The sequence below is a fragment of the Mercurialis annua genome, linkage group LG8 (genome assembly GCF_937616625.2).
Source record: "Mercurialis annua linkage group LG8, ddMerAnnu1.2, whole genome shotgun sequence".
Classification (NCBI taxonomy): domain Eukaryota; kingdom Viridiplantae; phylum Streptophyta; class Magnoliopsida; order Malpighiales; family Euphorbiaceae; genus Mercurialis; species Mercurialis annua.
The window spans coordinates 759189-784838 of record NC_065577.1 but is presented as its reverse complement, the minus strand read 5'-3'; the positions used below and the strand labels follow the sequence as shown (position 1 = coordinate 784838).

The 25650-nt window shown below is 33.2% G+C and overlaps 5 protein-coding genes across 7 annotated transcripts; 3 read left to right on the top strand and 2 right to left on the bottom strand.

Annotated features, from left to right (window-relative positions):
* Positions 1–3995: 3995 nt before the first annotated feature.
* Positions 3996–7365, top strand: LOC126662157 (organic cation/carnitine transporter 1-like). Its single transcript, XM_050356047.1, has 2 exons — positions 3996–4467; positions 6001–7365. The coding sequence occupies exons 1-2, from the start codon at positions 4032–4034 to the stop codon at positions 7182–7184; spliced, it is 1620 nt and encodes a 539-aa protein (XP_050212004.1). The 5' UTR covers positions 3996–4031; the 3' UTR covers positions 7185–7365.
* Positions 7366–7410: 45 nt separating this feature from the next.
* LOC126662155 (polyadenylate-binding protein 8-like) lies at positions 7411–11912 on the bottom strand. Its single transcript, XM_050356046.2, has 9 exons — positions 11339–11912; positions 10561–10679; positions 9790–10446; positions 9616–9693; positions 9445–9534; positions 8970–9107; positions 8457–8630; positions 8178–8381; positions 7411–7907 (listed from the first exon to the last, which is right to left on the bottom strand). Exons 1-9 carry the CDS (start codon positions 11568–11570, stop codon positions 7662–7664), a joined length of 1938 nt encoding a protein of 645 aa, XP_050212003.1. The 5' UTR covers positions 11571–11912; the 3' UTR covers positions 7411–7661.
* A 4133-nt stretch (positions 11913–16045) lies between these two features.
* LOC126659562 (CBS domain-containing protein CBSX1, chloroplastic-like) lies at positions 16046–19389 on the top strand. Its single transcript, XM_050352861.2, has 8 exons — positions 16046–16426; positions 16550–16637; positions 17374–17438; positions 17746–17794; positions 18057–18109; positions 18515–18630; positions 18740–18797; positions 19045–19389. Exons 1-8 carry the CDS (start codon positions 16235–16237, stop codon positions 19111–19113), a joined length of 690 nt encoding a protein of 229 aa, XP_050208818.1. The 5' UTR covers positions 16046–16234; the 3' UTR covers positions 19114–19389.
* An 853-nt stretch (positions 19390–20242) lies between these two features.
* On the top strand, positions 20243–21994 carry LOC126660576 (abscisate beta-glucosyltransferase-like). The gene has a single exon (XM_050354138.2). The coding sequence runs from the start codon at positions 20442–20444 to the stop codon at positions 21873–21875; it is 1434 nt and encodes a 477-aa protein (XP_050210095.1). The 5' UTR covers positions 20243–20441; the 3' UTR covers positions 21876–21994.
* Positions 21995–22064: 70 nt separating this feature from the next.
* On the bottom strand, positions 22065–25472 carry LOC126660577 (protein IN CHLOROPLAST ATPASE BIOGENESIS, chloroplastic). Of its 3 annotated transcripts, none has more exons than XR_007635385.2 (11): positions 25257–25472; positions 24885–24968; positions 24108–24182; positions 23954–23996; positions 23784–23841; positions 23361–23528; positions 23219–23281; positions 23038–23132; positions 22861–22942; positions 22339–22523; positions 22065–22260 (listed from the first exon to the last, which is right to left on the bottom strand). XR_007635385.2 is itself a non-coding variant. In XM_050354139.2 (11 exons), the coding sequence occupies exons 1-11, from the start codon at positions 25360–25362 to the stop codon at positions 22120–22122; spliced, it is 1026 nt and encodes a 341-aa protein (XP_050210096.1). In that variant the 5' UTR covers positions 25363–25469; the 3' UTR covers positions 22065–22119. The 3 variants fall into 3 exon arrangements, 1 of the variants encoding a protein (XP_050210096.1); XR_007635386.2 differs by having other exon boundaries at positions 22339–22445; positions 25257–25471; XM_050354139.2 differs by having other exon boundaries at positions 22339–22449; positions 25257–25469.
* Positions 25473–25650: the final 178 nt, after the last annotated feature.

Genomic DNA, 25650 nt, shown 5'->3' with positions numbered 1-25650 from the left:
AAACTTTATAAATAGAGGGACAGAAAGAAAATATTTTCACGATCTTTCTAAAAAAAAAAAGCTCATAATCATCTAGCCTTTTGATTATTCGTATGAGAATTTCAAAATAAAATTTGAATATAAATATAAAAATGTAAATATTGATAATCATGAAAGATTAAAAATGTATTCAAAATTCGATTAGTCTAGTGAATTTGTTGAGGCATATATTTTGATATTTCATATCATCCCGACAGTTTGCTTGAGTAGCTCGAACTTGAGCCAGACTCGGCTAGTATCGAATATTATTCAAATTAACTTTGAATAATTTCTATTTGTCTAGACTTAGCTACACACTTAATCATGTTTGTCAGCAATGATTTCTTTTTCTTTTCTATGTGTTATTTCTTAATTGGATTTCAGGTGCCATATAAGGACATGAATGTTGCTGATGTGTTGAGCAACAAATAAAACATTAATGCATGCCACGGTCCAAGCACCTAATTAAGAACAGTGTTATCCTTAATTTTTTTAAAAATTACAAAAAAGAAATTATGCATATATATAATTTAGTTAATTAGATTGTTTCGATTATTTAGAAGAAGAAAAAATCAATCCAAAATAGAAGCAAATAGAATTATCCAAAATTTTAAAAATTATTAATCATAATCAAACCAAATTAATTGAAAATTAAACTAAATTAAAAGTTTAATTCGATAGGCTAATAAGGTGAATATTGTATACTCTAATTGTTGTAGCGTTTTAGCAATACATTGGATCTCCATCCTAATCCAGATTTAATTTTTTTAATAGTTCCAAGTTCCAACCACTATGCATTATTGCTTTTAGTGGAAATAATGTAGATTCCAATTCTAAAGCTCGAAATGAGCCCCTTAGCACATACTAATTTCTAATTGTTTTTTATTGGATTAGTTAAATTTTACCTCATAATAAAATAAAGAAAAAATTACTCAGATTACTAGCTTAGGCCATTTTATTTTGAATTTTACTGGAGCAAAAGTCCATTTTGAATTATACTATTACTAATTTTTTAATTTGAATTTAATGGTTTTACTTTGCACAAAGATACTTTTTAAATTAGTAAAATACAACTACCCAAAATAACCTCTCATAACTGATTTGCATCTTTCCATTTCTCTTAAATTTTTCATAGATTTTTGCCATATTTCTCTCCATTACCCCATTAACCAAATCTTTCCATTTTATTATAATTGTTTCTCTCTTTTTTCTTTTCCTCCAACCATTTTTCATTTTTCTACGGCGGTCCGCATCTCCTTCCCTCTTGCGAAACATACGATGGCGGTCGTGGAAGAGGTGGAAGATTCGACGGCGGACGTGGAGGTCGGCGGGAGGTCGTGGCGGTGGTGGGTTATTTTTCTTCTTCTACAATTTATTTTTAAAGTTTTTGAATCGTCTTTGTTTTTTTATATTGAAGTTCATGTTGAAGAAGAAGGGAGTGACAGTGATTTCAAGAATTTCACTGTCAATATCGTGAAAAAGAACAAACTGATTGCTCCTCCTCCGCCCGTTGATGTCAAGATAATTATTCTAAAAATTCCTTATAAGTTATTGCTTTTAGAGTTCAGAATTCCGCATCGTCTTTAATTAAAATTCCTTTGATCTTATAATAAACAACAACCTTCAACGTTGTCATTTCTGCATTTTTAAAAAATAATTAATGTCAGTATCCATGTTAGTTAACTATTAGTACACTATTAGTTAACTTATAACAGAAAGTTTAATTCTGCAAGCATTTCTAAAGTTTTTGAATCGTCTTTATTATTTTTTATATTGCAGTTTTTTTTCTGTCAAACTGATGAAAAAAACGATGAACGAAGGCGGTTTGAGTTAAAGGAAAAAACAGTCGTTGGAGTGGAACGAAGATAGGAGAACGATGAACGAAAGCGAACGATGAACGAAGGCGCGGTGGCTGGCAGCTGCTGTCTTTTTTTATTGTAATTGGGATATTAGCAATGATATAAAAATAATTAAGGTTAACTATATGTTTTCTAATGGTTAATTAATAGTTTCTAACTTTATATGATTTTTTATATAAAACGTGAATATATATTGATAATTATTTTTTTCAATTACAGTTAACTAATATGTGACTAATAATTAACTAACAGTGATTTTTATACGTATGATTATTTTTAAAATAATTAAAATTTGATGTTCAATTGTTTTTTTGTTATATATGAATAATTTTAAAAATAATTAGGGGGTAATTATATGTTTTATAACGGTTAACTATTAGTTAACTATACTTGTGTTGGTTATCTAAAACATGAATACATAATGTCAATTATCTTTTTTTTATTAGTTAAAGTTAACTAATAAGTGACTACTGGTTAACTGATAGTTAACTAATTTGATATACTGTTAATTTTAGAATATATTATTGTTAGATTTATCTAAAAATATTTTATGATGTTAATAGTTTTTTTTATTAAATTTAATTTATTAATGGTTAACTACATGTAAACTGACAGTATATCAGTTATATTTTGTATTCATATTTGTTGATTGTTTATGATGAGTTGATGAATTTCTAGTTTTGCTGGATTTTTTTTGTTTCTCAAATGCTTGTTGTTTTCATTTTTTTAATCATTTTATTTTTTTGATTTTTCTTTTTCCGTTTATGACATATAATTCAAATTATCAGTTACTATAATTAAGGATTATTAAAAATTCTTAAATATTAATTGCTATATATTTATGCTTTGAGATTTTGTAGAAGATTTTGATTCTTTTAACCACTTCCTTCCTTTTTTATAGTTGACAGTATTCCTCAAATATTATAAAGTTATTTGTGCAATTTGAAAACTTAAAAAATATGTCATCAATTTTTTTTTGGTCAACAGTAAAAATCTAATTAAGTATAGCCATGTAGGGTACTTATTTAAAGAAGCCTAAAATAAAACTTCATAAAAATTATTAATCATATATATTTTCGATATCCTTTTTGTTTAAAACTTTTTATAATGCTTTTTGTATCATAAAAGACAGGTTTATTAATGGTTTAAGAAAGGCAAATAGTTTTGACTTCTTATAAATATATTTAAATTTTTCAAAATTTATAAATCTATCTTAATTTGATTATTTATTAAAAATCTATTCATTTTTTTCAGTCAATTTAATAGGATAGCAAGAAAAATGGGCAAAAATGTTATAATTACTTTTCAAAAATAGAGTAAATTTTAAATAATCTCATTACATTTCGTATTTTCTAACTAATACTTTTATAATAGAAATTAATTTTTTGTGATCCGATGATATAAATCTTTTCATTTGGGAAATATTTTTGATGTATATTTTTTTTATTATTAATAAGTTTGTATACTTTTTTCCTCAAAAAAAAAAAAGTTTGTATACTTTTAATAACTTATTTTCTATTAGCTTAGCTATAGAATATCATTTATATTTTTAATTTTAAAAAGCTCTCAATTGTTTTATAAAAATTAATATTTTTGGTTTTTTATATTTTATTATTGGAATTGAATGTTCCATAACTATATATAAAAATTGAACCAATCTTACGAATTAGACATATGATAACTATATATGAAAATTAAACAATTTTACGAATTAGACTAATATTCAAATTTAAACGATTCTTTTAATTATTTAAAACTGTTTATCTCCTAATTGATTTATAGTATAATTTTATATAAATGAGACTTCAATTTAACTTTATATTTCTTCTTTTTTTGTTAGCCCATCCGGTTTTTAGGATTTCGCTCTAACTAATTCAGATCCGGTCCGCGTCGTGCATCTAGTATGGTGAGTGAGTGTTCCAGTGGAGATTTTATGCATTCACAATACTCGAATCCGAGACCTTACTTAAACGATACCAAAACCGCTTACCACTTGAACCAAGTCTCATTGGTAATTTTATATTTACTAATATCGTAATTTTATATGCCCCCGCACCAACATGTAGGGCTGTATATAAATATCACAGCAAGTACAAGTGAACGGCATCAACAAAAACAAAACCTAAATAAAACTCATAATTTTCTATACTAGACATGGAAGACGACGAAGAATCACAAAAACTCGTGCATGCAAATATAGAAATAGCGGCGAAACTTGAGCTAACAGTGGACGAAGTAGTCGAAAACTACGTCGGATCATTAGGATTGTCGCAGTTAATACATGTGTTTCTCGTGTCATTGGCTTGGATTTTCGATTCACAGAACACATTAGTTACTATTTTTAGCGACGCTCAGCCTCCTGCTTGGAGATGCAAGTCGTCGCCTTTTCATTCCCATGCAAATAACACGACGGCGGTTTTGTGCGGCGAAGGGAATAATTTAGCGGTCTCTGTTTGTGAGCTGCCGCCGGGGACATGGGAGTGGGTCGGTGGAAATACAAGTTCGACCATAGCTGAGTGGGGTCTTATTTGTGATCGGAGGTTCCTCGCCGGCGTACCGGCTTCCGTCTTCTTTCTCGGTTCTCTTTTGGGTAATTATGCACTCTCAAAATTTTTGAGTTTTAATTACTAGTAGGGTTTCGGCTAATAATTAAACGATTTTAAAAATAGATTTACTTTATCTCTTTAGTGAAGTGACTGAATTGAAAAACATGTGTATGTAAAGTTGGATTGATCATATTAATCTATTTATTAATTTTTCCAAACATAAATTAAATCAATAGAATTAACCGATTACATCAGAATGTTAAGTATATTGTAAATTGAAATTAAAAAATGAAAACAAGTGAAACCTATAATCGATATACAATAAGATACAAATTTGACAGGTGCTAAAAACCGGATGAGATCAAGTGTTAAAAATTCTCTGGCACCAATCGCACCTTGTAACTTCTATTAACCACCGATTCCGTTGCTAATATACTTCAAATAAGGATAGAACAACCTGATGTGAAGCTGAAACTTAAATAAATATTGAAAAGTATTAAACGAGTCAAATGATCTACACAAACAAAACGGAAAACGAACAAAAACATACAGAAAAATTACACAAATCTCCCGAAAGTGGGGCAATTTATAAACAACACAAACATAGATAGAAACGAGCTAAGAGACAGTAATTTCTGGCTTTTGAAGAAAATCAAATTACTGCTCGCGAGAAATGTTCTCTAGGTGTAAAGAGAAGGCAAAGCACCAGATTTTAATGATTGTCTTTTCACACATAAAAATTAACCAATTTAAAAGTCTAAATTAAAAAAAGTAATATGATCATTTTTGTCATCGATTTTTTCCCAAATTAATTGATACTTGAATTTTTTGATTCAGCTGACTAATACCAAAAAATGTATAGAGAGACTAAACTGCTGACGGAAATTAAAAATAAGAGATCATATCGATTGATTTTTAAATAAGAAGAACTAAGTGTGAATTATGACATGCGGAGGCTTTAGAATAATTTGCTCAAAGTTATCCTAATTTACCAAAATAGAATGACTAGTTTGATTTAACCAAATTAACCAAAACAGATATTTTAATAGTTTAACCAAATTCTTCTCACCCCTAATTACTACCGTGCTTAATTCTTCTTGTAGAAATTTGAAATGAACAGAGTGTGAGAAATAAATACAAAATAAATAGTCTTTTAAACTTCCAATGTGGGATTTTAGCTTTTGAAATAACCCTTCAAAACAAAACACAACAATTCTTAGGTATTTAAAAACTTTGGTAGACGTATTCTTTAAAAAAAGTTGGACAACCTATTATGTGAAGTTTGAAAATTGAAAAAATTATATTCACGACGTGTCTAGTTCGACGTGGATTTACTTGGTTAGTCAAATTAAAAGAGAGAATCTTCATGACTTTAATTGAATTGAAATTTGCATATAATAGTCTCAGTCGATCGCAAATTGCGTCGCAAATTGACGAACCCTTTTTTTTTTATTAAATATCTATCAAAACTATAAAAGTTATGGATATGTAAAATCATTTTATCTAAATACAGTGATGCAAATGCTTTCAGTCTCTATATATCAATTGTATATAACTGGAAATTTTCCATTCTACAGGTTCAGCTTTTTTCGGGTTCCTAGCAGATAAATACATAGGTAGAAAAAAAGCAGTGCTTCTCTCATGCATTTTAACCTCAACCACAGCTTTTTTAACCTCACTTTCACCAAACATATGGACATATGCACTTGCTCGATTTGCCAATGGTTTCGCTCGATCCGGCATTGGAATCTGCTGTCTTGTTCTCTCTACTGAAGCTGTCGGTAAAAAATGGCGTGGCCAAGTTGGTCAATTCGGTTTCTTCCTCTTCACGGCAGGTTTTCTTTCCCTTCCATTGATTGCTTATCCCACAAGAAGTAACTGGAGAGATTTGTACAAACTCATGTCGGTTTTCCCTCTTGTTTATTCTCTCGTTTTTCTCCCTTTTGTTTCGGAATCTCCTCGTTGGCTTCTCGTGAAGGGTCGAACCAAAGAAGCTCTTGATATACTGAACAGATTTGCAAGAGTTAATGGCAAGAATCTACCACCCAATTTAACTCTTGCAAATCCGTCACCACCACAAAAATCTGGCAGTAATGGCGGGGCGACGGGAAATGAAGGCTTGTGGAGCAATCCATGGGCGGCTAAGCGAATGATGATGGTTATGCTGACGGGTTTTGGAGTTGGATTTGTTTACTACGGTGTTCAGTTGAATGTCGAAAACCTAAACTTCAATCTCTACTTCACTGTTGCAGTTAATGCTTTAATGGAGATCCCGGCAGTTCTTATTGGTACTATATTGTTAGGGTTCACAGACCGTCGTTTGCTTTTCTCGCGGTCGGCTTTCATAGCCGGAGTTTCTTGCATTCTCTGCATCGCCTTCTCGCAGTCCGCAAAGCGGTCCAGTTGGCCTCAGTTGATCATTGAAGGTATTGGTTTCATGGCGGCTTCAATGGCGTTTGACGTTTTATACATTTACGCGGTGGAGCTTTTCCCTACGAATGTTAGAAACTTTGCAGTTTCAATGTTGCGGCAGTCACTGATGCTGGGAGCTTCAATAGCACCTCTTTTAGTTGTTGTTGGCCGTTGGAGTCCATCGCTTTCATTCCTAGTGTTTGGTTTACTTTCTATCACGAGCGGAATTTTGAGTCTATGGCTACCAGAGACTAGAAATGCTCCACTTTATGAAACTCTAAAGCAACAACAACAAGAAGAGGACAAACAGAGATGTGAACCAGATGATTCAGATATCTGGAGCTTATAAATTACATAAACATATGCTTACTTGAGCTTGTATAGGACCTTTCATGGTGTTTTAAACCTTTTCATCTTGTTTTGTAATGCTTTTGTAAAAATGTTGAACTTCTCCAAGGTTAAAAGAAATGTAATTTTATAGATCTTAAATGTTTCCCTATCTAATGCAAACAGCGGTAAATTTGGATTTATTCTACGTGATAAACTGAACTTAGACCACCTAATCACAGCAATAATTGTAGAAGGCAAACAAGACAATGGTGCATTCAAAGCAAAACAAAGAGCAACAGAAGTGCACATCACTGGCATATTCAAAAGTACACCACAAATCTCTCGATAATCAAAACAACTCCCAGAAATCTCGAGCAAAAAAAATGAAAAAGGTTGAGAACCCCAGTTCCTACGCTACTACGAAAAATTAGTCTAGCACGTAACAAAGCATAGTTCAAATGGTTTTTACATCCTGCATTCACCATGCGACGACAGCCTAGGAGACGATGAGATTATCATTCAATGACAATGAAGCAAGTTGATCAGCTGCACCACCAGCCTGTTGCTGTTGCACGCTTCGAAGAACTTCCATTGCCTCGGCAACCTTTGCTTTGAGAGACTCTGGAGATTCGAGCAAGTGCAAAACCTCAGTTTGGTCCATTTCGAGAAGCATACCTGTCACCTTAGCTGCTGCATCTGGCTCAAGCTGCTCCACTAGAGGGTAGAGATTCTCACCCAGCATCTACAATAATACAAATAGCCAAAAAATTAAATGACACTTCTTTTGAGAAAAAACAACTTATACAGCAATAAATAACTAGATTTTTAGTGCTGTTATGTTACTCAGAACAACACCAACTTATGCATCAATAATAAGCAAAAGGCAAACATCAAACAGTGCCTTGTTCGATGAAAGAAAACATCCAAACATTTAAGCGGCAATACTAATTAATAACATAAAGAAACAGCAAAATTCCATGCTCAACTCCTTCAGGAAGGAGACATCACTTACAGTTCTCTGCTGCTCTGGAGAAGCATTTGCAAGCGCACTAGCCATAGCCCCAATTGGAATTGGCTGAGAAAGAGGTGCATCACGCATTGGCATACCACCCATGTCATATGGAACAGAGAGCATGCCTCCAGCAACACCAGGCATAGGAACATCATGCATGCCGCGCCCAGGTGGGTAGCGATAAACACGGCCCCTTGGAACCATCTATTAGAAAGCATTGTTAGTTAGTCGAAGGAAATTAACAATGTCGAAAATCCAGTACGGGAGACTGCTGCCAACCTGTTGCTGCATCATAGGTACAGGCTGCTGGGATTGCTGACCAGCTCCTGCTCGTCGACCACCAGGACGCTGGCCCTGCTGCCCCTGTTGAACCATTGGCACAAAGAAATTTGGCATAGGAGCCCCACCAGGCCTCATACCTGGTACAAGCTGCTGTTGATATCCAAATCCAGGCTGACAAAAGAAGTACATCATTAGGTAGAAACTAGAAAGCACCTTCCCAAATAATTTTTTTGCATTAACTTGATTAAAAGGGAAAAACTACAAAGAAACACGATTGGGAGAGGGTCCTTTTGGAAATGCTGTTGTGTGTTAAGAATAGAAATACTTAATTTTTTGATTTAATGGATTCAGTTATATTTTTAAAAATCTCCCTTCTTAAGAGGAAAAAAACATCAAATTAACTGCTTTTTTCCATGCAGTTTTCAGAGCACATAAATCATAAGGCAGGTTTAGGAGTTAGGACCACAGTCCCAAACACAATAATTCAAGGAAAAATCATGACAATGTTACCTGGGATGGAATGATAGCAGGTGGAGCTTGTCCATAAAATATCTGTTGTCCAAGTCCCGGACCACCAGGAGGGTACATTGGCATACGAGGAGCAACTGATGGTGCCATAGCTACTGGCCTTACCTGAGAAAACTGAGCCTGTAGAAAAAGGGGAAAATTAGAGATCCATAGCACAAAATCAAACATATACACATGGAAATTAAAAGGAATTAATATAACAAACAGACAGAAGATTATTTCAATTTTCAACACTAACATAGCACGCTAGACTTGAACTAAAAGCAGGACCTTTAATGATGTTGTAGGCATTCAAGCCGATTACTTATGCATCCACTACAATAGTAAATTGCAGGATGTATACATTTAAAACATAAGACAATGTTCGCTGGTGACAGTGAGTTTAAAGTCATGCGCCCGCATGTACAAGGTAGAACTACTGTTAGAAAGACATAATGTTAAACAAAAACTTCCATACCTGCAACCTAGCTCTTCTGTCTTCCTTTCGTTGTGCAAGTGCAACGTACAGGGGTTTGCTAACAATCATTTTGCCATTCATCTCCATCAGCTATGAAAAAAAAAAGAATTATGTAAGGATTTGCCGTATGGTTTATATAATTCATAATGAACAAACAAAATATCTACTTACAGCTTTAGATGCCTCTTCAGGAGTGGAGAATGCAACAAAACCTGAACCTCTGCTTATTCCATTAGGATCTCGCATCACCTGTTCATATAAAAACATGTATGACTTGATGTTGCGATCAGCGGATGAACGCCAGTCATAAGGGTGGCTTGTTATACAAAGCAAAAAAAAAACTACCTTGCATGATGTGATTGTACCAAATGAAGAGAAAAGCTCTTTAAGCCTATCATCACTTATGCTATCATCTAAATTTTTAATATACAAATTGGCCCCTTGAAACTTGTCAGCCGCCTCTTTCATACTCTGTTCAAATCGAACTTTTAATTCAGTTTCCCTTTCAGATCTCTTTTGGGCTTTTCCAACAAACCACTCCTTATCTTCTATTTTCTTTCCATTTAGAGCATCAACAGCTCTAGCAGCATCATCTGCATTCTCAAAATTGACAAATCCAAAGCACTTGGATTTTCCATCCCCATCCCTCATCACCACAGCACTGGTCATTGTTCCAAATTCACCAAAAACTTTCTTCAAGTCTTCATCAGTAGTTGTTTCTGATAAGTTCTTGACAAAGACATTGTTAAACCTTGTCTTGTCAATGGCACTCTCTCTCTCCTGCTTGCGAAGGAAGGGTCCCACATACACTTGCTTATCATTCAACAGCATTCCATTCAATTTCTCTATAGCCCTCTGCGCAGATTCCTCATTATCAAACTGTACGAAACCATATCCCTTTGACTGGCCAAAGTTATCAGTAGCAACCTTGCAAGAGAGTACGTTTCCAAATGCCGAGAAAGTGTCGTGTAATGCTTTGTGATCAATCCCCTTATCTAAATTCTGTCAAGTGAACAAATACAATGTCAGTCAGAAAATAGAGAGAAGCTGAGAAAGCCAAAATCATACAACTGGCCCCAAAAGGAAAAAGAGACCATGATTAGCACATATGAATACCTTAATGAATATGTTTCCAGATCCACTTTTGCGGACACTTGGGTCACGATGAGAGTACATAATTCTAATGGGGCATCCATTAAGAGGAGTAAAATTCAGCACATCCAATGCTCTCAAAGCTGTCAAGTATTAAATTAAAAGGTCAGTGAAAACAATAATTAGTTTCTTTTAAGGCAAAAGAGTTAGTCCTTAAATGCCACTAAATTCATCGAATACATAAGCATTGGTTTCCAATATAGAAAAACCCCAACTGATGCAATATAAAGCTCCAAATTTCATGAATGCTTAAACCTTTACAGTTAATACTTCTACAATACAAATTATTTTTCCATAAAACTCATTCGTAGATTATCAAATTCCCTACCTAGTGCAAGTAACTTAACATAATCATCACTCATTTTGCACAACATTAAAAATTAAACTAATTTGCTTAACTTGCAAAGCAGAAAATAACTTTTTAAAGGACAGCTAGTCTAGCTAGCACAGATACGGGACACTTGGATATGGACATGGCGAAAAATGTGTTATAATACGGTTTTTTTATGTTAAAAATGAGGTCTCAAGTCTGAAACATTAAGTATCAAAAAGGGGACACATTGATTGAATAAAGTGTCCGTGCTACCTAGCAGCTAGTTATCATATTGACTATTAAAAATCATTAATTTCCTCTAATTAAGAAAAAAGTTAGATCATTCCGACACTGATAATCATGAGAATTGCTATAATTGACTTAAAAGTTTGAAACTTTACAAAACCAAAATGCTAAAAATACACTAACCATCTTGAGGATTGCTATAATTAACATAACCATAGCCAAGTGAACGCCGAGTAGTCAAATCCCGACAAACCCTAACCGAAACGACTTGCCCAACTTGATTAAAAAGATCATACAAGTGAGAATCGGTCACGTTCGGCTCCAGATCCCCGACATAAAGCGACGTCGTCACGAATTGTGGGTTAGCACCGCCGTTAGCATTCTGGGTCTGAACCGGGACCTGAACTTGCGCCATTTTTTTTTGATTCTTTTTCAAAAATATTTGATTTTTTTTTCAATTTCTCTTCCCTCTCCTCTTTTTATTAATAAGAGATAAAACCCAAAAAAAATCAAACCAAACCCTAAAGAAATGACTGATAAAAAATAACGCACACCAAGTGTTTGATAAAATAACTCAGAGAGATAAACTTTTTGTTTTAGTTTTTTTGATGTTTTTTGATATGTGGGGCGAGGAGAGGGAAGGTGAAGAAGGGTACGGTGATATTTGCCGCCGGGTAAGCGGTGGCGGCGGCGCGTGTGGACGGTAGCGAGAGAGGTTAGGGCAGTGAAAAAGAGGAGGGATTATAAGGAGGCTGATGGAGAAATGGATATAAAAGAGTGAACCCTAGGGAATCTTTGATTTTATGATGGAGAGATCTTGGCCGTTGGATGATGTGTTGGGTTGTGTGGGGCCGGTTATGACATGGTCAAGATGTAAACTAGGATTACACGTGTGTGCTGGAGAAGTACGTGGCATTGGTAGTAACTGTTGAGCTTTGAGTTGGTTTTTTCAGTTAACGCGTTGGATTTGACTGTTCCTCCTCTTGCTATGTAAAATATGGATCTACTCAAACCATTAATTATAAATGAACAAAGGATCACTTTACCCCCTCAACTTGGCACAAAGTATCAAAAATGTCCAAATTGAGAAAAAGGGATCACTTTTACCCTGAACTTGACAAAATCGTATCAAAAACACCCCTCCCCACTCTCACCCCGGAGAGTGAGACACACTCTCCGGTTTTTGTGATGGTTTTCTTTAACCTAAGTGGTTTTTAATGACAAAAAGTTTAAAATGATCCTAATTCTTTTTTAAAAATTTAAATTAATATCTAATAATTAAAAAAAAAACAATCTAACCCTTTTATTTAATATTTGATATAACAAATTAACCCCTAAATTTTATATATATAACAAATTAACTCCCAAATTAAATTTTTAACAAACAAAAATAACCCCCTATAATTTATATGTTTTGCCAAAAAAATTATTTTTTTTTTCAAAAAAAATTCGATCTCAGGCGAGGCTCCTCCTCGCCTGAGAAGAGGGAGTCGCTGCTCCGGTTAGGAGCAGCAGCTCCCCGGTGAGGAGCAGATGCTCCTCACAAAAACGAGGAGCGATCTGCTCCTCGTTTTTGTGAGGAGCATCTGCTCCTCACTCTCAAGAACAGCAGATCTGCTGTTCTTGAACTCAAGAACAGATCTGCTGTTCTTGAGTTCAAGAACAGCAGATCTGTTCTTGAACTCAAGAACGATCTGTTCTTGAGTTCAAGAACAGATCGTCTGTTCTTGAACAGAAGAACGGATCAACGATCTGTTCTTGAACTCAAGAACAGATCGTATCTGTTCTTGAGTTCAAGAACAGATGGTATGTTCTTGAACTCAAGAACAGACATAATCTGGGTCTGTTCTTGAGTTCAAGAACAGACGTTTTTCCGGCGAGGAACTCCTCGCCGGAAATCAAAAAAAAAAATTGAATGGTTTTGAAAAAAGGTCCAAAACGACCCCTAGTTTAATTAGTATTTAATTGTGATTAATTAGTATTTGAATATAATTAATTAGAGTAAATTAAGATAATTAGAAACCCACTCTCCAATTAAGATGCCACGTCAGCATAGGGGTGTTTTTGAGCCGGTTTTGTCAAGTTCAGGGTAAAAGTGATCCGGTTTTGCTAATTTGGACGTTTTTGATACTTTGCGCCAAGTTCGGGGGGTAAAGTGATCCTTTGTTCAATTATAAATATATTTTTTTGAAATATACTTATAATCTATTTTTTTAATCCAACTTTTTTAACTCATCTTACGTGCCAAAGTTTTATGAGTGTAATCCCACGCAACAGTTGTGCCACATCATTGTGCCACGTCATTTTTACAACAAACCAATGAGAATTTGCGATGAGAAATCTTTTAACTATCACTTATTATTTTATTATTAATTTTTCCACATGACTAACGCATGATTGATTTGTTACACGAATGATATGGCGGAACGGTCACACCCAATAATTATTCAAGTTTTATTTATCCGATTTTCACCCAGAAATGTATTTTTTTTAAACAAAATTTAATCAATCTACTATTTAATTGTCACGTCAAACGGTATAAAAAAATGAGTTAAAAGTATAGAATTACATATATAGCATTATTATTTTTTATATATATAATAATTATATTAGCTAAATTAAAAAAATACAAACAAATGAATAAGCCAACATTTGGTGTTTTTCCAAACAATTTTTAATTATAATTTAGTTAAAAAAATATGTTAGTTGCTAAATATATTCAATTGAATCAAAGTGGCCTTTTTACTAAATTATCAACTGTTTCTTGTTATAATGTCTATTTTCTCTATCGAATTGAGTATATTTAACTTTTCACAAGTTTGTATCATTTAACAAATTTTCTTTATCGAATTGAGTAGATTTGACTTTTCACAAGTTATGTATCATTCTTTTTGTTAAAAATTAAAATTTTCATTAATAAAAATTAAAATTATATAAATAAATAATTTTTTAATAAATTGAAGGAATTATTCTAATATAATAACGAGAGTTATTAATATAGTCATCTAATATGAAAAGCTAATGCAAACTTTGTTATGCCGAAACTTAAATGTTAGTTGCCCCTATTTGAATATGAGTAATAGCACTTAAACATAACGGGAACATTGACCATAAAATCAGAAATGATATTTTTTTGTTACATTATCTATTCTATTACGTTTCCTTTTTTTTTTTCGTATTTCATTGTTTTGGACCAGACATACAGTCTACTGAAAAACAATTAATAAATTAAACTACAGATCATAGGCTAATTTTCTTTTAAAATAACTGAACTGACATAATTGTTTTAGTAACTATTTTTTTGTAAAATAAAAAAAGCCTAACGGCATATTATTGGATTTAATTTGTTTTTAATGGCCAATTGACAAAATTTCATCCCCCGACTAGTAATCCTGGTTTGGCCAAAGTGTATATACAATACAAGTTGTCTTGTTGAATTTTGTATGCAAGTCGGCAATTAAATGTCACAAATTTATTTCAACTTAGAGAAAATGTGTTTTATAGCTCAACCAAGTTAACACATTTCCTTGATTTTGAAATGGAAAATGTTGAAATTTCTTTAGCTTTATGGAGCCTTTGACCATAAAACTTCATTAGGGTCCTCCCCAACTAACTCTAATAACTTTGAATAAATTTAGATTTTTTAAAAACTATCTTTGTACTTTTTATTATAAATTATTTCTATAACCACTATTTATATATTTTTAATAAATTAATTTTTTTCAATACCATTATAAAAAAATTTATAATTGTACTTCAATTAATATTTGGATCATTGTTTCGATTGTAGAATCTCAAATATGAACCATTATAACACTGGTTTATTAATAGATAAGCAAACTGTTAGGTCGTAAATTCAAATTTTTCCGCAAACACTCCCCCATCTCCGATTGTAAAAAAAATATATCCTAAAGGGAGTTATTTATTATACTCTATAATTTCAATTTTAAACCAAATTTAACTCATTAATATTTTAATTTAGTCAACTTAAAGTTCACAAAATTGTGAGCAATGACTTCATTAATTTATTTGATGGGCAATTTTTAGAATTTTGAGGTCATAAAATAAGATTAAAATGTGATTCCTAATGTTATGAATAGTATACTTGTTCCTTTTATTAGAAGGAATGTTTCATTTTATGACATTATATTTTAAATTATATTCATTTTAGATTAAATTTATTCCGTAGTTTATTGTTCAAATGAATTATTATTATAAATACAATTGACTAACTAGCTTATTCACTTTCTATAGATATACTCCTTATTATTTTAATTATTTATATTTAATTAATATAAAATTAGGATATGTTATATTTTTATGATATTATCGAAACAAATAAACCAATTTCTTTTACCTCTTTAATCAAACCAACCGAATTGAAGCTGCAATAATCAAACTATCAAAATCTTAAAAAATATAAACCAAACTGATTAAATTAGTCGCTTAATTTGGTTAAGCCGAAATATAAATAATTATAAATAAAAAAATCCAGTTGGTCCGATTAATTAAATTTTCAACTCTTAATCATAACTAAACAAAAAAAAAATACCATAAACCGAACCAAACCAGCTAAACTATTAAATTAAAAGATAAAAATAACCAATGAGCTGTACCTTAAATGGTATAAGCGCTGGACAGCAAATGCCAAGGTCGTGGGTTCAAATCCTCCCACAAGCGCTCCTCCCTCCCCAATTATCAATAAAAAAAAAAGATAAAAATAGATCGAATAATTCGATTTCGGTTAATATTTGCTCACCTCTATGAATTTTCTATATTTTAAAAAAGGAAAAATAAAAAAAAGGAAAGACACCAATAATTTTGAAGAAGTAAAGTTGGTGTACAAGTAGGTCCAATTTACGATCACCAAACCAAACACTTGTCGTCTTGCAAAGCAATTCCCACTATGTTTTCTACCTTTCCTCCTTTCATGGAGAAACTATAGCACCAATTAAATACATTTAAAATCTTTAAACTTTTAGATCAATCTTTTTTTATTCTTCATCAAATTCTTAAAATTTTAGATCAAATCTTTTTTTTTTATTCTTCATCTTCTATACCCTCAAAAAATAATAATTAATGGCTTTGTTTACAAATTCTTTAATATCATGCTCTCTAATTCCGTACTCTTACGTTAATTCTCAACACTCATCATCCTTGCCAGCTCATCATCTTCTTCGTTCTTCAACTTCTTTATCAAAACGATGTCGTTTGTGCTTCTCCCAACGGTCGTCTCTACCTCGTCATGTATCTGTAACTAACAACGGAACGGTAGTTAACTAATTAACTAACTGAACTGTCATCTTTTTTTAACGTTTAATTATTTTGGTTAATTTGTCGGTATGGTGCTTCTAATTATTTGATTGTTGTATTTGTGTGATTATGATTTTGTAGGCGAGAACTGAGACGTATACTGTCGGTGATTTCATGACGAGGAAAAAAGATTTACATGTGGTGAAAACTACTACAACTGTTGATGAAGGTAAATTTTTGGGGATTTGATTATTTGATTTAATTTAGGTTTAATTTTAAACAAAAGGAGCATAATATACGACCAACCGATTTAAATTGGTTCGGTAAAGAACTTGTGTCCGATCCATTCGATTTTGAGATTTAAAAATTTCAATTTTCGGTTATCGTTTTGGTTTGAGATTTGAATTATTCAAATTAATACCGAATAAACTCAAAATTTTATGTTTTAAAAAAATTTCCTTGTAATTTGCAGTTTTAGCCAAACTGACCAAAATACCGTCCTATTCAGCTCGGTTCAGTTTTGATTTTTTTTTTAAAAAAAAAATTGGCTGGTTTTGTTTCGGTTATGATTTCATATTCGATCCGTGTTTAAGCATTTGGTTGGTTGGTTGGTTAATTCGGTTTTAAGATTTTGGTTTAGTTTTACATTAGTGTGAACAGCTTCATTAGTAATTTTAAACATACACTTTCAATTGTTGGCAATTCGAAATGCAAATTGAATTTCTGATATGCTTTTGCTGATATTAATGTCAAATTTATATCACAAATTTATATCATCCTGCTGTAGAAAAATATTATGTTGTATGCTATTTGTATTTTAAATTGCCAAAGTTAAATGTTGATATTTGATATTGCATGCTACAACTAAAAGCTGGTATATAATATTTTATTTGTAATTAACCCTTTAATTTAGTAGTTAATTAGATCAGTTTTAAAGTTTGACTCTTTTTGTGATTTAAATGCAGCTTTAGAGGCTATGGTGGAGAAGAAATTATCTGGTTTTCCTGTAGTTGATGAAGATTGGACATTGGTAACTAGTTTCATCATTCATGCTTTACAAATTTGTAATAATTTGCAGTGTTTTTAGTAATTTTTCAGTTTAGTGATCTAAATTCCGAACGTATGAAATTACGTTCAAAATTAGAATGCTCATCTTGGAAAATGATATTTTTTATATGAAGAGATAATTATTTTCGGAAATGAAATAAAAATAAAACGACGAAATATAAAAGGTGAGAAGTTTTTGTATAACATTACTTGTTGGTCATCTAAAAACATCTAATTTATTTGAAATAGTATTGTTTCAGTGATTGATTTTATGTCGATACTTGTTTCAGGTTGGTGTTGTTTCAGATTATGATCTGTTAGCGCTCAACTCCATCTCAGGTACTTATAGACCTTTCGATTCTAAATAATCATCGGAACTCATCTTACCATGCTATTCGTTTTTGGATTCCGATTAAACTACATTAGCATCGATTGATTAACTTCCAGTCGAATTGCAACAAAATAAAAATTCATGTTTAAATTGCAAAAATTTAAAGTTTGTATTGAAATTACAAAACACGCTATAATTTATTGTTTTATATTCATTTAAACCTAATTAGTAAGATGCTGGTTCTAAATTGACCCTCTTTTTTGCATATAGGTGGAAAACAAAGTGGCAACAACTTATTTCCGAATGCTGATAGTTCTTGGAAAGTATGCATCAACTTTCCCTTTTTAGATTCTTGATTTTGATTTTCCATTTTAAAGTTTTTTGTTTCTGTTTTCGGAAACGCTTCTGAAATTCCAAAACTTCATATTTTATAGCCTGAAGTTAATCTTATCACTGATAGACCAGTTAAATGCAAGCACACGTACGCATATGCATATGCATACACATACGCGTCATTTATGTTGCACGAAAACGGACACATAAAGAAGAAACAAATTGGGGAGATAGACACGGAGAAACAATATTTTATACAAAAATAAAATAAAATATAAAGTTTAGAAGTGTTTTGGGAAACGGAAACTAACACTTAAACATAAAATTCGATAAGTTTCCGCATGTCATTATAGATTAAACAAGTGAGTTGTCTAATTACGGATGAAATATTGCAGACATTCAATGAGATGCAGAAATTATTAACCAAAAACAATGGCAAAATTGTGGGTGATTTGATGACATCTACTCCGCTTGTTATTAGTGAAACCACCAACCTAGAGGATGCTGCCAGGTATTATCTCAGTAAAAACTTCTCTGTGATTTGATCCAAGAAATTCTAAATTGTTACTGTTTTACCTCTCCTGTTGAATCTGTAAATAATGCCTTCAATCAAATTTTAGGTTGTTGCTTGACACAAAATATCATAGACTCCCTGTGGTAGATGCTGAAGGCAAGCTGGTAAGAACTAATCACACAACCTGCTTTTTCTATATGTCTATTTTACACGTAAACTTATCGAGTCTTATGTTCCAGCATTTCATTTATGTTTCCACAAACGAAACGCTTTTGAAACTTCAAAATTCTTATATTTAGAATCTATTCTTAGAAAAATATCATTTTGTTCTAACATATTTCAGGGGTTTTCGTTTTAAGATTTTCGTCTATGTGAGTACTTGAATAATTGATGTTTGACTTGATGCCAAAGGTTGGAATGATTGCGCGAGAAAACGTTGTTCGAGCCGCCTTACAGATAAAACGCGCCGGTGAAAATTAAAAGGTGAAGATGGAGGTTTCTGCAGTTCAAGCTTAAGGAGAAGTGAAGTGATTAGTCAAATATTCTGGTTTAAGATTCGGTTGTGTGTCATTCTTTCTACTATTGTTTACTTAAATTTTAGTTCTATAGATATATAGGTTTGTTACATTTAGGTTTGTTACATTTGGACAAGATTATGTAGGATCAGATTTCTTGGCAGTAGTTTAGTGCCAAGTTTTTGTATAGATATTTATATGAATATATTGAACTGTCAATTCTTCTTTGACCAAACGTTAATTTTGACCCTCATATTAGACTTAAATTTTAATTTGGATCTATTTTTTAAAAGTGGTACCCATAACGATATTAAATTGATAAAATACACTCTCTTTAAATAGATTTTTATTATGCCGTTATTTTCGAAAATATCGATGATAAATGACATACACGTGATATTTTATTCAATTTGAACATGAATGGTTTCTTTTTAAAAAAACTTAACTTTACAAAAAAAAAATTAAATTGGACCACTGTCAATGTAACGTGAATATATTTCAAGAGGACCTATTTTGTTATCTTTAATATTGTTAGGTACCACTTTAATATAAAAAAAAACCCATCAAGATTCAAGTTAAAAATTTAACCACAATGAGGGTCTAAACTATAACACTTAGCCTTCTTCTTTCCTATATTTTACATAATGTTTGATTTTGATTTTCTTTTAGTATATGCTCTATGGCCTGAAAAAATTATGAATAACCAAATCTTAAACACTACATTCATATAGTTTATGTTCTTATACCAAATTCTTACCTACAACAGGTTCTTGTCGGAGCAAGCTCCGAGGAGTCCATTTGTGCACATACGAGTAGGGTGTACAGAAACTGAATCAAGCCTAGAAATAAACTGAATTGATAAAAATTCAGTTTGGTTCAGCTCGATACCATAAAAAAATTAGTTTTTTTGGGCATGTTCGGTTTCAAACACAAAAAATTTAAGTTAAATATTAGTGCCAATTGAATTGGATCGAAGTAGACTGAACAGATTGACTCGGTTTGAAAAAGGTTATATCTATATGAATTCAATTTGGTCGAGCAAATTAAATTGATTTGGTTCGATTTAGACCGAAAGCACATCGCTGCTTATGAGTAATATATGTAGAATCTTATTTGATAAGGTCCATATTCCTACAGTAGCATTTTAATTATTGCTGACACCCTTGCTTACGTATGTGCTATCAAAGCTTTTCCTTTCAGACAAGATGCTTCCTCTCTTTATATAGTCCTTTCTCTGAGTTCGTTTAACATATCCATATCTTGCTCTAAGTTCTTACATTAGAGCATTAATCAATGGAGTCGAACTCGAGTCCAGTTAAAATGTTCTTCTTCCCATTCGTAGGTGGAGGTCACCAAATCCCCATGATCGACATAGCGAGAACCTTCGCTTCTCACGGTGCCAAATCCACAATCGTAACCACACCAAACCACGCTCTTTCCTTCCAAAAGTCTATCTCCCGTGACCAAACCTCTGGTCAGACAATCTTCATCCACATTCTTAAGCTACCGGATAATGTCGATATAGCTGATACAGACATGTCTGCAGGTCCTTTCACCGATACTTCAATACTTCAAGAACCTTTCTTGAATCTCTTACGTGAATCCAGACCCGATTGTATCGTTCACGACGTGTTTCATCGTTGGTGTGCTAATGCTGTTGATGGTACTGGTATTCCGAGAATTACTTTCAGCGGAAATGCGTGTTTTCCTAAATGTGTTCAAGAAAGTATGAAACGGGATAAGCCTCATGAGAAAGTAAGCTCGGATTATGAGCCTTTTGTTGTTGGAGGTCTTCCGGATAAGATTGAATTGACTCGATCTCAGCTATCGACCTTTGAAAGATATCCAGAAGTTCAAGAGAACCGTCATATAGTAAAGATGATTAATCCTGACAAGAAAAGTTTTGGAGTTGTAGTGAATAGTTTCTATGAATTGGAGCCAGCTTACGTCGAATTCTTCCGGAAAGAAATGGGGAACAACGCGTGGCTTGTTGGACCTGTTTCGTTGTGTAACAGGAACATACAAGATAAAGCTGAGAGAGGTCAGAAGACAACAATGGATGAGCAAACCATTTTGAGCTGGCTTGACGGTAAAGAACATAATTCGGTTCTTTACATCAGTTTCGGAAGCTTAGCTCGTTTAGCTCCCGCACAACTCCTCGAGATCGCTCATGGTCTCGAGGCTTCTAACCATCATTTCATTTGGGTGGTTGGAAAGATCTTCAAATCCACCGACGAAGAACAAGAAAATTTGCTTCCCAGAGGATTTGAAGATCGAATCCGAGAATCCCAGAAGGGACTAATCATTAAAGGTTGGGCGCCGCAGTTGCTAATACTAGAGCATAAAGCTTTAGGAGGATTTGTAACTCACTGTGGGTGGAATTCGACTCTTGAAGGAGTGAGTTGCGGATTACCGATGATAACATGGCCAATTACGGCAGAGCAGTTCACGAACGAGAAGCTGATTACTGATGTGTTGAAGATCGGGGTGAAGGTAGGAAATATGGAGTGGTGGTCATTCAAGGATCCACCACGGGTAACCGTGCAAAGAGACCAGGTAGAGGCAGCAGTGAAAAGACTAATGGGCGGTAGCGAGGAATCAGCTGAGATGAAAAGAAGAGCTAAAGAGCTCGGGGAGAAAGCCAAACGAGCTGTTGAAGAAGGTGGATCATCTTACAAGGACACAGAGGCTTTAATTCGGAAACTCAAATCACTAGGGAAAAACTGAGACTCTCTACAACTTTTTGATTTCAAGAAAGTATATCTTCTATTAAAGGAAAACTGTACACTTGGCCGTTTTTCGTTTTAAAAAAATATAAGTATGAAATCAAGTGTTATATTCTTCTACATACGGAAAACAAAAACTCGATAGGGTGCCTACAAAATTCTCTAAGATGCTGAAAAAAATTCCAAAAAATGAACAGAAAAATAGGATTATCAAATATAAATCGCGATCCTTACTTGGTCGACTATCAATCTTTGTACCGTATAAATTTTGCAATATCATAAAATCCAGCCTCGCTATAAGATTCTGCTATTCGTTCTATCACTTCATCCCAAGTTCCTTCTATGGAAGCTAAATCCAATAAAAAAGCAGCCTCGTCCAATGCAATCTATATAGAAAGTCAGATAATTCAGAGCTAATAATGTAATTGAGCAGTGTCAATTTAATGTATCTACAGATTTGTTACCTGGGCGGGAGCCTTTCCTTTCTTCAAATCTGCTTGTTTACCCTCTTCACTCACCTTCTCCTTGATGTATTCAATCTGCTCATCGTCCCATTGCGCAAGGCTGGCAACTTCCTTAACAAGATTAACAGTAATTCCCACACCAAACGGGACAAGTGGGAATGTTGGAAGTGGTTGATCATAAAAATCTAGCAGAACAAAATGTTTGTATTGTATGTAAATTTAAGGGTTAATTACTATTACCCTTATGAGTTAAGTTACGAACTACTGATTTTTCCATAAATTTTGAAAAATTACTATTTTCCCCTCACATTTTAGTTTTCTTTAAGTAACCTCCCCCCCCCCCCCCCCCCCCCCCCCCTTCCTTCCCCCTTTTATAAGGTGTTTCAGTAATATAAAACATAAAAGTCAAGGGGGAAATAGTGATATTTTAAATTGAGGGGGAAAACGGTAATTCAGACCTAAACTCATTGGAGTAATAGTAATTAACCCTAATCTTAATGTTGCTATTATATACAAAAATACCTGGTAAGCACAACCTAAAGTCCACCATGGTGACTTCAAAGCTACCCTTGCAGCGTCTTTAGCTTCTGAGGTTCGTCCAACTCTACAAGTATAAGTCAAAGAACCCTTCATGAGAAACAAATTTCAGGTGTAATGAGAGAAAAATACATGCAAGCTATGGATAAGATTTGTACAAACTTCAGCAAAACCTCTGCATAGAATACAAAAGGCCGGCCAAATCCTGGAAATAAGTTCTTCCTCGTATAGAACTCTCCTGTCACCATTGCTGAAACCTTCCCATTCACAAGATTAAAGGAATTTGTTGAGAATAACAGCAAATGACACAATAGATGCAGAACCAAAGACAAAATCAGCTTACGTGGTCCTCTTGCTCAAAGTGACCCCTAACTTTATGTTCTAAGATATCGGGGAACAGCCCAACCTGGAAAAAGAGAATGCGAGCGCTTCATATGCATCCAGTAGCTTTCATTTGATAAAATCACAAGAATTATATTGTCTACCTTTTTCAAGATGTATTGGTCAACTTTAGCAATCTGAGACTCAGCAAAATCACCTCTTCTGTATAGTTTCTCACCAGCCTCTGAAGAAGCATTATAGAGTTCGCCATTGCTTCCACCGGAGTAGCTGGCATCTTCTTCAACCAATATTCTATGTATATATTGATCTACCTGTTATCACCTTTGTCTATTATATATTGTTTTTGTGCTGGTAATCGCAACATACTATGAAAAAGTAGTTAGACGTTGAAGTGTTACAACGACCAACCTCCAAAACCCAACACATAAAGCAAGAAAGCAAAGGAAAAGATAAGATGTTTTAGAAGTGTCAAGATGCCAGAGAAACTGATGTAATCCATCATAAGATATGTAACACATCCCAGCTAATTATGCATATGAAAGTGTGCTTTCAGTTCGATGTATTACATTCTTGGCTAAAAGCCACACTCCATGCTTGCGAACTTCCACAACTGGCATCTCCATTCTGTTGGAATAGCAATAGTTGCATGAAAAGAAATAAAGCTAAATAAACAAGAAATGAAAAAAAATTCCGTAAACATAAAGTAGCAAGCCTCCACTAGATAAATATATCTTACCCCGGAGGAGCAGTTGGCCATCGTAGCAACGCAGTTACAGAACCTAGTGGGAAAGGTATAAGTAAATGCTTAAGACTTCTGAGCATACTATGATACAGTCTATGCTAGAACTGCCACTTTTAAGAAAATTATAACACAGCACATGTTGGCACACCTGAAAGATTTTTTGATAGGGGAACTACAAGGGGGATTAATCCTTCCTTGGATCCAGGAGAAACAATGGTTTCACCTGTAAAAGGAGTACTATGAAGTAGTATTCAGCAAATAAATTGAGCTTCATAGCTACAAGCAAATTGGTTTAAACACATAGTCGAACAATTTAACATAGAATATGACAATTCCAGAAAAAAATGTTCTTAAAAGCATACTAACCAATTTACAGGGACTCAGACATTTAACAATTTAAAAAATATCGGAAGAATATTCAAATTGAAGATGATAGTAAATCAAAAACTTGCAAAACCAGTAAGAAAATAAAACTCATCATGATATGGTCACTACGAACTTTTAGAGGTACATAGTGCAGAGAGAAATTAAAACAATGTTAGCACTGACCATACTTTCAGAAATAAAAACACGCATTTACTTTTATGAAAAGATCCGTAAAAAGTCATTTGGATGGCCCATGAAAACAAAGTGTATACTGTTCAACAATTGGGAAAAGAATATCAGTATATCACCACCAACGTAACAAGTAATCATAGAATGCCTATCAATAGAAAACAAAGCAAGTCGAAGCTAGTCAAGTATTCACATCAAAATATTAAACAATCAACAATGAACATATTCATCCTAGAGAATACGTAACCGTAAATCGACTATGAAACAGAGAAGAATACTACAACAATAAAGCTATAAAATTTGCATTGAATTTGGAAGCGAACGCTAAAACAAGATAGTTGCAGCACTAAAGAATCCAAGTAATGGTAACCTCTAGTTTGAAGCATTTTAAGCAAGTGATGAAGATTCGCAGGAGGCTCAGTTACGGCTACATCCTTGATAAATGATACATGACCTGCATTAAAGTTCGCAAAAATCGTCTAAAAACTCCATAAAATACTCATCGGAGAACTGAATTAAGCTAATTATAGTCTCAGGTCAAGTTAAAACCAGCTACATTAACACTAATCTTCAATAAACATGAAACATAATGTAACAGATCGAAATTAAGCAGGTAATACTTCTCAATTAGGTGAAATCAAGGAGTTAGGAAAATCTAATTCAACTAATTTAGGTTTTAATCTGACCGAAACCAAACCACTACTCAGCTCAACATAATTAAATTAAAAAAATCAATGTCTACCGGAAGAGGAAAAGCATCTAACAGTAGGTCTGACGTTGCTGGTACGCCGGAAAATGGAGTTCGACGATGGAGTTTTCTGCACCATTCCCAATGCTCCGATCCTCATCTTGTTCACCGTTGCCTGTTATTCTGTTTGTTTCAGTGAAATGGTAGAGTAGATAAGAGCTGGAAGAACACAAAATACTCTCGGCCTAAACAGACCATACAATTTTTCTTTTTCTTTTAGCTACAGTTTGGTCCCTGAACTTATCAAAATTAATTAATTTACTTTTGATAATTTTAATTAATTAGTGGTAATATTTTTAAATTTTAAGTCAATTAACTCTAAATTATACTTAATGAATGCGGTTTACGAACCATAATGGCTCAATTAGAGGTTAATTAACCTTAAAAT

Excerpts from the sequence above, each read along its gene's own strand:
- LOC126662157 (XM_050356047.1), top strand. The coding sequence starts at position 4,032 with ATGGAAGACGACGAAGAATCACAAAAACTCGTGCATGCAAATATAGAA. Across the intron at positions 4,468-6,000 it reads CTTTCTCGGTTCTCTTTTGG|GTTCAGCTTTTTTCGGGTTC; the intron begins GTAATTATGCAC and ends TCCATTCTACAG.
- LOC126662155 (XM_050356046.2), bottom strand. The coding sequence starts at position 11,570 with ATGGCGCAAGTTCAGGTCCCGGTTCAGACCCAGAATGCTAACGGCGGT. Across the intron at positions 9,694-9,789 it reads GTACAATCACATCATGCAAG|GTGATGCGAGATCCTAATGG; the intron begins GTAGTTTTTTTT and ends TTATATGAACAG. Across the intron at positions 8,631-8,969 it reads CTGCTATCATTCCATCCCAG|CCTGGATTTGGATATCAACA; the intron begins GTAACATTGTCA and ends TTCTTTTGTCAG.
- LOC126659562 (XM_050352861.2), top strand. The coding sequence starts at position 16,235 with ATGGCTTTGTTTACAAATTCTTTAATATCATGCTCTCTAATTCCGTAC. Across the intron at positions 16,427-16,549 it reads CTGTAACTAACAACGGAACG|GCGAGAACTGAGACGTATAC; the intron begins GTAGTTAACTAA and ends ATGATTTTGTAG. Across the intron at positions 17,439-17,745 it reads TTGATGAAGATTGGACATTG|GTTGGTGTTGTTTCAGATTA; the intron begins GTAACTAGTTTC and ends TACTTGTTTCAG.
- LOC126660576 (XM_050354138.2), top strand. The coding sequence starts at position 20,442 with ATGGAGTCGAACTCGAGTCCAGTTAAAATGTTCTTCTTCCCATTCGTA.
- LOC126660577 (XM_050354139.2), bottom strand. The coding sequence starts at position 25,362 with ATGAGGATCGGAGCATTGGGAATGGTGCAGAAAACTCCATCGTCGAAC. Across the intron at positions 23,842-23,953 it reads TGGCCAACTGCTCCTCCGGG|AATGGAGATGCCAGTTGTGG; the intron begins GTAAGATATATT and ends CTATTCCAACAG. Across the intron at positions 23,529-23,783 it reads TGTGGCTTTTAGCCAAGAAT|GTAGATCAATATATACATAG; the intron begins GTAATACATCGA and ends AGGTGATAACAG.